General features: G+C 53.4%; 1 protein-coding gene across 3 annotated transcripts in view; it reads left to right on the top strand.

Annotated features, from left to right (window-relative positions):
• LOC140197821 (phospholipid scramblase 2-like) overlaps nt 1-12,453 on the top strand; it is a 103,032-nt gene that overhangs the window by 52,684 nt on the left and 37,895 nt on the right. For all 3 annotated transcript variants that reach the window (XM_072258288.1, XM_072258289.1, XM_072258290.1), the window contains one exon: nt 6,948-7,243. In XM_072258288.1, the coding sequence (XP_072114389.1) occupies nt 6,948-7,243 (296 nt within the window). The remainder of the gene's footprint in view (nt 1-6,947; nt 7,244-12,453) is intronic.

Raw genomic sequence — 12,453 nt, 5'->3', positions numbered from 1 at the left:
CCCACCACACACTCCCAGGGTCAGACACAGAGTGAAGCTCCCTCTACACTGTCTCATCACACACTCCCAGGGTCAGACAGAGTGAAGCTCCCTCTACACCGTCCCATCACACACCCCCGGGGTCAGACACAGAGTGAAGCTCCCTCTACACCGTCCCATCACACCCCCGGGGTCAGACACAGAGTGAAGATCCCTCTACACCGTCCCATCACACACCCCCAGGGTCAGACACAGAGAGGAGCTGTGCTGACTGAGCTGGGAGAAATCGAGGCAAAACTACTGGATAAAGTTCATGGAATACTTTGGAGGTGGCTCTAAAAGTCTCTTGGACAACCGAGTGAGTGACGGCGCTGATGTGGAAACTCGGTGTGCAGTTTTACTGCCGTTTTGGGCTGGGTTTGTTGGCGGCTGCTAACTGCGTAGCTCCCAGCTGCGGCCGCTGGCAACTCGCCAGGAAGCCGGTTCGCTCCAAAACCGGAGGCAAACGCCGTCGTTCCCCCCCATTGACATCGGGGCAACGTTCCTCCTCCATTGTTTTCCTGATTTCGTCCGGTGTTGGTGCCGGAGCATCTGGAAGGACGTTTCGGCCTCTCCCGGCCTGGGTCTCTGCAAGTCCGACGGAGCCTTTCCTGGCGCCGAGCCAGCGAGGAACTGTCGACTGCAAACTTTCCCGGCCAGTTATTCGACTCGTTCCAGGACTTCTAACCGGCACCGCTGTAGGATTCTCGGACTGGAAAGAGCGCCAGCATGCCGGACCGGTCTCCAGGGAGTCGCGGGCCTTTGGGGAGTTACGCAAGGGCGGCTGCCTCCCCGGCCTCGGACAACGCCCTGTTTCGGTCGGTGAAGGTGAAACGTGGGGTGCAATGTATTTTGCGCCCTGGAATGACACTGGAAAAGTGTGCGGAGGCAATGGAGGACCTTGTTGGGAAAGGTGGTATTCTGGCCACTGAGAAGGAGTTCGGAAAGGCGGTGTTTTATCTGGCGAATGAAGAGCTAGTGCACCGGGCCCTAAGCAGGGGAGTCACGGTAGACAACATCTTTTTACCTATGGAGCTGGTGACGGCCCCCACGCAACGTATCGTGCTTGGGCATGTTAAGCCTTTCATTCCAAATGAGGACTTGCTTCCCCCACTGGCCCGTTTAGGGCAAGTAAGGTCGGAGATCACTGCCATCCGACACAAATTTAAGAGACGCACCCTCCGCACCGTAATCTCTTCCCGGCGTCAGGTATTCATGCAGCTGGAAAGGGAGGACGATGTTGAGGGCCGGTTTACTGTCCGGCACGAGGGAGTGGATTATCAGGTGTCCTGGAGCTCCGAGCGCCCACGGTGCCATGCGTGCAGGGAGGTGGGGCACTTTCGGAGGGACTGTCCTGCCGCCCGGAACCCGAGGGAGCCCATTTCGGGCACCAGTGCCCCAGCTACCTCTGCCCCTGATCCTACTCCTGCACGTGCATCTGCGCCTGCATCTGACCCTGCCCCCACCCGTGATCCTGCCCCGGCCCCTCACCCTGCCCCTGCCCCTACCCCTACCCCTACTCCTACGGTTGGGCCGGTCCCTGCTCCTCTCCCTGTGGTTCAGGTGGGGGACGGGGTGGAGTCTGTGCGGAGTAAGAAGGCAAAGGGGAAATCCAAACACAGTAAGAAGCGGGCCTTTGAGGCTGCAGAGCTCACGCCCATTTCGCCTGAAGTGGAGCGTGGGGCTCGGGGAGGTGCGCAAGCAGACGGGGCGATGGAAACAGAGAGCGCCGCCCCATCGGTGAAGCCTGCACCTGTGTGCTCCTCCGGTGTGAAGAGGAGAAAGGAACGTTCCCGCAAGAGGGCAAGGGATGTAGATGCGGGGGAGTCCCAGGAAGGGGTGGGAATCCGGGTAGGGGTTGGTTCTAAACCTGAGTCCCCAGATGTAGCCACCAGTCCTGGGGTAGATGGTGTGGTTGTGCAAAAAGCTTGTGATAGTCCTGTTTGCACAAATGAGGCAGCCCTGGAGGCCTCCACCCAGGACCTACAAGTCAGCGCCTCTCTGGAGGCCAGTGTACCGAATAATGTGAGAGGAGACGAGACAAAGCTCTCTCATTCTCAGCACCAGGCTGCTTGTGAATCCCTTGGACCAAAGGTGCCGGGTTCCTCTCTATGCCTGCCCCCTGGGGAGGGTGTTTTTCTGTGCACGTCGACCCCAGCAATTAATGACTTGCAGGGAGTCCCTGGGGATTGTCCCTCCACTGTCGCAAATGTGGATGAGGCTGATGCGACGGTGGAGCGGGCAGGTAAGAGCGAGGTGCCCGCTGCGCGGTATGGGTCACAAGCGCAGCCATCTATTGGAACATGCGGGGAGGCCGATGGGGATTCTGTCTGCAGTGACGGGTTGGAAGGGGACTCTTTCGATAGTGAAATAATGGACATCCTCACCCCTCCTGAGAAGTCCCCATTGATACCTGTAGAGGAAATTAAGCATTTTATTCTCACCTCTGAGGGTGCCAAGCACCGGCCTCAACTAGCCTCGCTACGCTGGCCCAGCATGCCGAGGCTGGTGAGGTCCCTGCGAGTCATCCTCGGACGAAAGGGAAAGGGAAAGAGGAATGCGGTGGCGGGGAACGACAGACGGCAACTAAAATCTTTCCTAGATGACCTAGTAAGGGACATTAGAGGGAGAAGCAGCCTCGCTCCTACGGGGGATGGTGGGTCACAGGGTGTCGCTGGTACCGCTCGAGCCCGGAAGGCAAAAAGTAACCTTGCTTTCTTTCCGGACAGTGTGGTGGAGGGCGCCTCCGCTCTCACCGAAATGGGCACAGCTGCTGAGCCCTAGTGTGCTCCCGCCATGAAGCTTACCATAGCTAGTCTCAACGTAAACGGCAGCAGGGGTCCTCTTCGCAGGCATCACAATCTCTCAGCCCTCAGGGATGGGCGGTATACGGTGAGTTTCCTGCAGGAAACCCATACCATCCCTGGGGACGAGTCTGCTTGGCTCCTGGAGTGGCGGGGCGGGGTCTACATGAGCCACCTCAGCTCCATTTCTAGCGGGGTGGCGATCCTGTTGGCCCCGACCTTCCAGCCAGTAATTGAAAGAGTCCAGGACGTTGTGCCCGGCCGTCTGCTCCACCTGGTTGTGCGCCTGGATGGCGTACCATTGCATTTTATCAATGTGTATGCTCCCAGGCGCGGTGTGATGCAGACACGCCTATTCTGCCAGCTGTCCACCCTGCTGAGCTCCATCGATCCTGGGGATTGCGTCATCCTCGGGGGAGATTTCAATTGCACCCTTGAAGCGGAGGACCATTCGGGCCTCCAACGCGACCCAGCATCGGCAAAAAAGTTAAAGGAGCTAGTCGGCTCCTTTGACTTGGTGGACAGCTGGCGGAATCTTCACCCCAACTCTAGCGTCTTCTCGAGAAGGTCTAGAGAAGGAGGTTCCAGGATAGACCGCATTTACATCTCTCGGGCCTACGTCTCCCGCGTGTCGGCGTCCCCCATGCGGCCGGTGTCGTGCTCGGATCATCACCTTGTGTGGATGGAATTTATTCCACTACACCCTTGGGTGGGATCCGGGTATTGGCATTTTAACAACCGGCTGCTGGAGGACAGCCGATTCCGGGATTCATTCCGAGCTTTCTGGGTCTCCTGGAAGGAGAGGCGGAGAGAGTTCTGCTCCCTACGGCTATGGTGGGATGTGGGCCAAGCCCACATCCGGTTTTTATTTCGGGAGTACACTAGGGGGTCGACAAAGAGGCGGAGCTCTGAGGTTGAGCGGCTTGAGAGAGCGTTGCTTGACCTGGAGTCCCGCCTCGGTCCGACCGCTGGAGACCAGCAGCTGTGGCAGGAATACCAGGAGAAGAAGGACGCACTAAGGAACCTGCAGCTCCAGCAGTCCCGAGGTGCGTACGTGAGGTCACGGATCCAAATGCTGCAGGATTTGGACAGTGGCTCACCCTTCTTCTACTCGTTGGAGAAGTGGCGGGGAGTTCAAAAGCAGCTAGTGGAGCTGCTGGCTGCCGATGGCTCCTCCATCACGGACCCTGATGGAATTAACAACGAGGTCCGTTCATTCTATCGGTCCTTATTCTCGCCTGATCCGTCAAATGCGGAGGCGTGTAATGAGGTCTGGAAGGATTTGCCGAAGGTCAGCCCAGAGGACGCAGTGCGTCTGGATGCCCCCCTGACTCGGGAGGAGCTGTCCACTGCCCTTCGGCAACTCCGGAGGGGCAAGTCCCCTGGTTTGGATGGACTGAGTGTCGAGTTTTATCAGGCTTTTTGGGATGTCTTGGGGGATGATTACAGCCTTGTCCTAGGGGAGAGCCTAGCCACCGGAGAAATGCCCCTCTCATGGCGAAGAGCTGTTGTGGTCCTACTGCCCAAGAAGGGAGACCTCCGCCTGCTAAAGAACTGGCAGCCGGTCTCCCTCTTGTGCGTGGACTACAAGATCTTCGCCCGGGCAATGGCCAACCGTCTGGGTTCGGTAATTGGACAGGTGGTCCATCCTGACCAATCTTACACAGTCCCGAGCCGCTCCATCCAGGACAATGTCCACCTAGTACGGGACCTGATCCACCTACTCCAGGAGACTGGGACCCCGGCAGCGTTTCTTTCTCTTGACCAGGAGAAGGCTTTTGACCGGGTGGACCACAGTTTCCTGGTGGGCACCCTGCAGGCTTTTGGGCTCGGACCACACTTTGTGGCCCGAGTTCGGCTCCTGTACTCTGCCGCAGAGTGCCTGGTTAAGATTAACGGATCATTGACAGGGCCTATCCACTTCCGAAGAGGAGTGCCCCATGTCCGGTCAACTGTATGCGATCTGTGTCGAGCCATTCCTCAGCCTTCTTCGGCAAAGGCTGACAGGTCTGGTTCTGCGCGAACCGGACATGGGGGTTGTCCTCTCGGCCTACGCCGATGACGTACTCCTCATGATGACAGACCCCTGTGACCTGCGGAGGATGCGCAAGTGCCAAGATGTTTTCTCGGCGGCATCCTCCGCGAGGATCAACTGGGCGAAATGTTCCGGACTCTTAGTAGGCCAGTGGCAGGTGGACTCCCTGCCGGAGGAGATGAGAGCTTTTGAGTGGAGCACCAGACGTCTTCTCTATCTGGGAGTCTACCTGAGTCCTTCTGGGGAGACCTGGCTGGCGAACTGGCAGGACCTGGAGACAAAGGTCATGGCCCGGCTAGGGCGCTGGTCAGCCCTTCTCAGGGTGCTTTCCTATCGAGGCAGGGTGGTGGTCATAAACCAGCTGGTGGCCTCCATGTTGTGGTACCGGATGGTCACCTTGGCCCCCCCTGCCCCTTTTGTCACAAGAATGCAGAGGAAGTTAGTGGACTTCTTCTGGGGAAACAGGAAGCACTGGGTCTCTGCAGCGGTTCTGAGTCTCCCAGAAGGAGAGGGCGGACAGTCGCTGGTGTGTGTACGCACACGACTGGCGGCTCTCCGCCTCAGGACTCTGCAGAGATTCCTGTACTCCGAGCACCCTCCCAGGTGGCACGTGTTGGCGACTTTCTTCCTCCGGAGGGGCTGCTGTCTTGCCGAAGATATGCAGCTACCACCGACGGGCGTTAGCCGTGCTGCTTTGCAGAGGCTGCCCGGCTTCTATCAGGACCTACTGAGAGTCTGGAACATGGTTGCCTCAGGCCGGGAATCCTCTCCTCTGGCAGAAGGCGGGGTCCTGGCTGACCCTTGCCCTGTCTCAACGGATGTCAGTGCAGCTCGGGTGTGTGGAACGACTCGGGCTGAGCTGCTCGTCGGGCCCAGGCCCCGCAGCCTTACCCGAGAGACGAATCCACACAACTTGAGCCGTCTTTCATCAACACCCACAATCCCTTTCAGGGATGCAGGCAGGAGGTACCTTTATGGGCTGCTGCACCACACCCTCCACTTCCTAGCATTTGTCCACCGTCCCGACACGCCATGGCGGTCGGTCTTTCCACCTGGAGGTGAGGGGGGTCCCCAATGGAAGTCCCTCTACAAGGGAGTCCTTCCCATGCACCTTGGGGATCTCGGCTGGAGGGTGCTGCATAAAGCGGTGCCCTGCAATAAGTTCTTTAGTTTGTACACGGATCTCCCAGCCGCGTGTCACTTCTGTGGGTTGGAGGAGACCGTGTACCATATGTACGTGGAGTGTGTGAGGCTGCAGCCCCTTTTCGCGTATTTGCGTGGGCTGCTTCTCGCCTCTGGTTGCATTTCAGTCCCACCCTATTCATATATGGTCATCCAGTAAGGAGGGGGGCACAGAGGGATGAGGATGTCCTTGTCAACTTGCTCCTGGGACTGGCGAAAATTGCCATCCGTGGCTCCTGGAAAAGGGTGGCAGGAGGTTCTCCCCGGGCGGACTGCCTGGCTATGTTTAGGGGGTATGTTCGAGCCCGGGTGAACATTGAAAAGGAATACGCACAGTCCACGGCGACCGTCGAGATGTTCCGGGACCGTTGGGCTCCGCGGGGTGTAAATGCCATCATTGATGAGGATGGCAATATATTGGTTTAACATGTATTGTCTGTTTGTAGTGTAGTAAATGTGTTAGTCACTGGGTTTGTAAATATTGTATAGCACCGACATTTGTAATAAAGAATTTTGTAAAAAAAAAAGCGTCAGACATAGAGTGAAGCTCCCTCTACACTGTCCCATCACACACTCCCAGGGTCAGACAGAGTGAAGCTCCCTCTACACTGTCCCATCAGAGTCATGGGGCGTGGACTGAATTGATCAGGGTAGACCTCTTGGTGAAAAGTCAGTGACTACACTCCAAGGGTGAAAGGTCATTGACTGCCCTCCAGGGTGTAAGGTGGATGATTGACCTCCAGAGGTGAAATGTAGGTGGCTGACCTACAGTGGTGAGAGGTCAGTGTCTGCTGTCCAGGAGTGAATGGTCAGTGACCGCTCTCCAGGGGTGAGATGTCTGTGAACAGCCCCTGCATTGACTGCTTTCCAAGTGTGAGTGACACTGACCGGCTGACTTCCTGTTTCAGGTTATCCAACGGGACCTTCGCCCTACCCTGTGGGGCAACCCACAGGGTACCCAGTGCCACCGTATGGTTACCCGCAGCCCGGGTACCCCCCCCAGGATCCCAACCAGCCTCCTCCTCCCGGCTTCCATCCTTACCCTTCTCCCCCCCCAGGCACAGTGCCCTACCATGGTGGCCCGCCAATACAGAGTCCGCCAACAGGCGCACACCACAGGCATCACGAAGAGGACCCCGGCATCGTCCAGGCCCCCCTGATGGGCAGCACCAACTGTCCGCCTGGACTGGAGTACCTGACACAGGTAAGGCTCAGGGCAGGGAGAGGTGTGTGTGATAACAGAGTGTGGGGCAAATGAATCCAAACTCTGCCAGCCCCTGGGGACTGACCTACAAAGATGAAAGCCAGTGACCGATCTCTGAGGGGAGGGTGCAGATCTTGTCAAAGCTAAGTTACTGCCATGTTTGTGGGAGGGTGCAATGAGAAAATGGCTTCCAGCAGCTCCTCTGACGGCCCTCACCAACCTTTACCGATGCACCCTGGAAAGCATCCGCTCTGGGTGCTTCACGGCTTGCCCTGGCAACTGCTCGGCCTGTGACCACTAGCAGCAGCAGACAGTTGTGGACGTCACCAAAACCAGCCTGGCCTCCACAAACGTCTGTCTGCACCAGCCGGCGTAATCAAAGATCCCTCCCCCACCAGACATTCTCGCTTCTCCCCCCTCACTCTTTTCTATATCTTCTTTATCCATTCCTTTTCACTCTGTCCATCCATCATCGTGCTCAGGGGCAGCCCGAACCACTGGACTCACGGACAGCTTCCGTCCAGCTGTTCTGAGACTATTGAACGGTCCCGTTACAAGAAGATGGACTCTTGGATCTCACAATCTACCTTGTTATGATCCTGCACCTTACTGGGCCACCTACACTGCACTGCACTTTCTTTGTAGCTGTGACACCTTATTCTGCATTCTGTTACTGTTTTCCCCTGTACTACCTCAATGTACTGTTGTAGTGAAACAATCTGCATAGACAGCAGTCAGGACAAAGTTTTTCACTGTACTGATATATATGTCACCTGCTTAGCACCCCCCCCCCCCAACTGGATCAGGGTCACATGACCATGGGAGCAAGTGGTGGATGGTCGTTTGATCAGTTGGTGCAGATCACAAGTCCTGGTTATGTGACCACTGACCATCTCTGAAGTGTATTGATAATGGCTGGGGGCACCCGTCTTGCAAAGACACTGCCCAGAAGAAGGGAATGGCAAACACCTGTGTAGAAAAATTTACCAAGAACACTCATGGTTGTGGAAAGACCCTGATCGCCCACGTCATACGACGTGGCACATGATGATGATAACAATTAATCAATTACCCAGGGAGTCACAATGTTCACAACGTAGGTTAAATGTAAATTATACAAAGTCTTTACAAAACTAGGACAAGGAAATAGGAATTCGACTGTAGTGCAAAGTCATCATTGTGTTGCTGTGCTGAGGGGTGTGCCAGCTGAAGGGAAGTTGCTGGTCCTGAACCCAGTGTTGTGGGGCTTCAGGCTTCTGCACCTCCTGTCCGATGGGAGATGCCAGAAGATGGCCTGAACCAGGCAGCGGAAGTTTCCACAGGTCTCCGAGAAAGGGGAAGCTTCTTCACTCAGAGGGTGGTGAGAGTGTGGAACGAGCTGCCAGGGCAAGTGGTGCATGCAAACTCGATTTCAATGTTTAAGAGAAGTTTGGATAGGTACATGGATGACAGGGGTATGGAGGGCTGCGGTCCGGGTGCAGGTTGTTGGGGGTAGGCAGTTGAAATGGTTCAGCATGGACTAGATGGGCCAAAAGGCCTTTTTCTGTGCTGTACTTTTCCATGACTCTTTGAATCTTAAAGCAACTTCATATATGAAGGCTTAACCTCGGATGGAAATTTTCATAATTCCCAATCGCAGAGAAGACCATTTAGCCCATTGAATGTCTTCCAGCCAGGAGAGCTATCTCATTCCCCACCCCCCAACTCATTTTCCTAGTAATCTATTCTCCCTGTATTTCCATCAACTCCCCCGAGATTCTACCCCTCACTCGCACACTTTACAGGGGCCGATTAACCCAGACGTCACTGGAATATAGAAGGAAACCGGAGGACCTGGCGGCCGTGGGAAGGAAGGGCAGTAAGCAGTCCATACAGGATCTCGCTGTGACCATTCACCCAGCAACACGTAAACCCCTTTGAATATTGCTGGGGTGGAGGTGGGAATGACATCAGCAGCTGCCAGGCCAGCGGCACTACGGCTCGACAGGGAAGGCAGAGCCATTGTGATAGGGGACTGGAAAGATAGGGGACAGACAGGAGATCCTGTGGGCATGGAAGAGAAGTCAGGATGTTGTGTTGCCTCCCGGGTGCTAGGGCCCAGGCTGCAGAGTATTCACAAGGGAGAGGGTGAGTAGGCAGAGAACATGGCACACGTTGGCACCAGTGACATGGGTAGAAAGGGGGAAGTGGTGCTGCAAAGTGAATATGTTGAGTGAGGGAAGAGGCTGAAGAGCAGGAACTCCAAGGTAATAATCTCTGGATTACTCCCAGTAACACGTGCTAGTCAGGGCAGGAACAGGGTGATGGTACAGATGAATGCCTGGCTGAGGAACTGGTGCAGGCGGCAGGGTTTCAGATTTCTGGATCATTGGGATCGCCTCTGGAGAAGGTACGACCTGTACTCAAAGGACAGGTGACATCCGAACCCGATGGGTATCAATATCCTTGTGGGCAGGTTTGCTAGGGCTGTTGGGGAGGGTTTAAACTAATTTGGCAGGGAGATGAGAACTGGAGCGATTGGATTGAATATGGGGTAGTTGGTTTACAAGTAAACGCAGTGTGTAGTGAGACTGCGAGGAAGGACAGATGATAGGGCAAAATTGCAGTCAGTGGGACGAGTTGAAGTGTAACATGGAGGCAAACTGAAAAGGATGATGCATACAGGACTGAAGGTGTTGAATGCATGCAGTATATGAAATAAGGTAGATGATCGTGTAACACAGAGATTGGCGGGTATAAGGTTGTGGGCATCACTGAGTCTTGACTGAAAGATCATAGGGGGAAGTTTAACATCCAAGGATGCACCTTGTATCGAAAGGATAGAGCAGAGGGGGTGGCGTGGGAAAGCTCAACCACAAGCTGCTCTAAGAAGCCATCTTGTAGGCATTCTACAAATTCTCTCTCTTGGGATCCAACAACGACCTGATTTACCTGATCTACCTGCATATATGGGAGATGGGGTGGAGATACGTCTCTACCAAAGGAGGTGTAAGGTGCTTCTACCCTCCGCTAGCCTGCAGGTCACCCTTGGGCAAGGTGTAGCACCTGCTTAGCCTCACCTCCCCCCAATCAGGATCACGTGAAGCCACAGAAGCGGTGGTAGATGGTCGTATGAGTAGCATTTCACAAGTCCTAGTTATGCAATCACTGATGCCAGGCAGACAATTTCTGCAGAGTATTGATAATGGCTGGGGTCACCCGTCTTGTAAAGACACTGCCCAGAAGAAGGCAATGGCAAACCACTTCTGTACAAAAATTTGCCAAGGGCACACATGGTCATGGAAAGACCATGATTGCCCACATTGATGATGACCTGAATATTGAAATCCCCCATGACTATCGTAACATTGCCCTTATTGCATGCCTCTGCTATCCCCCGTTGGAAATGTATACCCCACATCCTGGCTACTGTTCGGAGGCCTGTATATTTAGCCCATTCCTTCACTCAGAATCAGAATCAGGGTTGTTGTCTCTGACATACAGCACTGTGCAAAGTCTTCCGCACCCAACACTTTTTATATGGCTTCAGATGGTGGGGCCTCCACAGACCCCTGATCTCAACGTCATCGAGGCTGTCTGGGATTACCTGGAGAGACGGGCGAAAAGCAAGCCAGACAGCCAGAGTCTGCAGAAGAACCGTGGCGAGTTCTCCAAGATGCTTGGAACAACCCACCAGCTGATTTTCTATAAAACTGCACAACAGCGTACCCAAGAGAATTGATGCAGTTTTAAAGGCAAACGGTGGAAACACCAGATACCGATTTTAGTTTTTTTTTACTGTTTGTTGCTCTTAATAGAAAATTTTCTGATATTTAAAAACTTTCATTTCATTATCTTTGAAAGCACCTTCACTTTACAGAATTTTTTTTACATGTGCCTAAGACTATTGCACAGTACTGTATGTTGTGAGATTTGGTGTTTTACAGCAGCGGTATTGTGTCAGAGGGGGAAGAAAAAAAAAAATTACAAAATAAATAAATAAATAGATCAATAGTGAAAAAATAGGAATAATGAAGTAGGGTTCATAGGTTCATGGACCGTTCAGAAATCTGGTGGTGGAGGTGTGGTGAAGCTGTTCCTAGAACCTTGAGTGTGAATCTGCAGGCTCCTGTATCTCATCCCTGATGGTATGAGAACAGGACATGTTCAGGAGGGTGAGGGTCCTTAATAATGGGAGACGTCTTGAGGCACGTCCTCCTCATGATGTTGTCAATGGGGGGATGCTTACGCTCTTCATTCAGTCTCTGCATTCCCTCCCCCCGTGGGCTGGAGATAACACGACTGTGGAGTTAGTTGGATCAACGTCCATATTGTCTTTTATCTTATAGTTTAACATTCTTTATGCTTGCTTAAATGTTTGTAAAATCGATTGTAAATGTTCAGTGGATTTTCAGTAATATGTAGTATAACTGGTATTGTTTTTTTTATAGTTTCTTTGCTTGCAGCTGTAAACCAAACTCTCATAGATTGTTCTTATCAAAGGAATTTTCTTATCTGTCCAGCTTGAGCTAGTTTTCGGTATAAAGACAAACCTCAAAAGATGTGTGGTAGAGACTATAATGGCTGGTTGCATCACATCCTGGTATGGAAACACCAATGCTGTTGTGTGGAAAATCCCACAAAAATATGGCCCAGTCCATCACGGGTAAAGCACTCCCAACCACAGAGCAAATCTACACACAGTGCTGTCGCAGGAAAGCAGCATCAAATATCCTCACCACCCAGGGCACGCTCTTTTCTCGCTGCTGCCATCAGGTAGAAGGTACAGGAGCCTCAGAACTCACACCACCAGGTTCAGGGACAGTTACTGCCCCTCAACCATCAGGCTCTTGAACAAAAGAGGATAACTTCACTCAACTTCACTTGCCCCATCATTGAAATGTTTCCACAACCTCTGCCCTCACTTCCATGTTCTTTATATTTATTGTTAATTTATTACTATTAATTCTTTTCTCTCTTTCTTTTTGTATTTGCACAGCTTGTTGTCTTTTGCACACTGGTTGTTTGTCCGTATTTATTTATTTATTGAGATATGGTATGGAATAGGCCCCAGTGGTGCAGTGCTAGCTGGAGCGCACCAGAGCACGTCCGGTACATCTTTAAGAAAAAAGCTGAAATAAACAAGCTAATTAATTAGGTGCCCCCCAGGGTGATTTGAGTATCTCAGAAGCTGCTGATCTCCTGGATTTTTGTGCACAACAAACTGGAGT

The sequence above is a fragment of the Mobula birostris genome, chromosome 5 (genome assembly GCF_030028105.1).
Source record: "Mobula birostris isolate sMobBir1 chromosome 5, sMobBir1.hap1, whole genome shotgun sequence".
NCBI lineage: Eukaryota > Metazoa > Chordata > Chondrichthyes > Myliobatiformes > Myliobatidae > Mobula > Mobula birostris.
The sequence above is the reverse complement of the archived record's forward strand: the minus strand, read 5'-3'. Positions and strand labels throughout refer to the sequence as shown.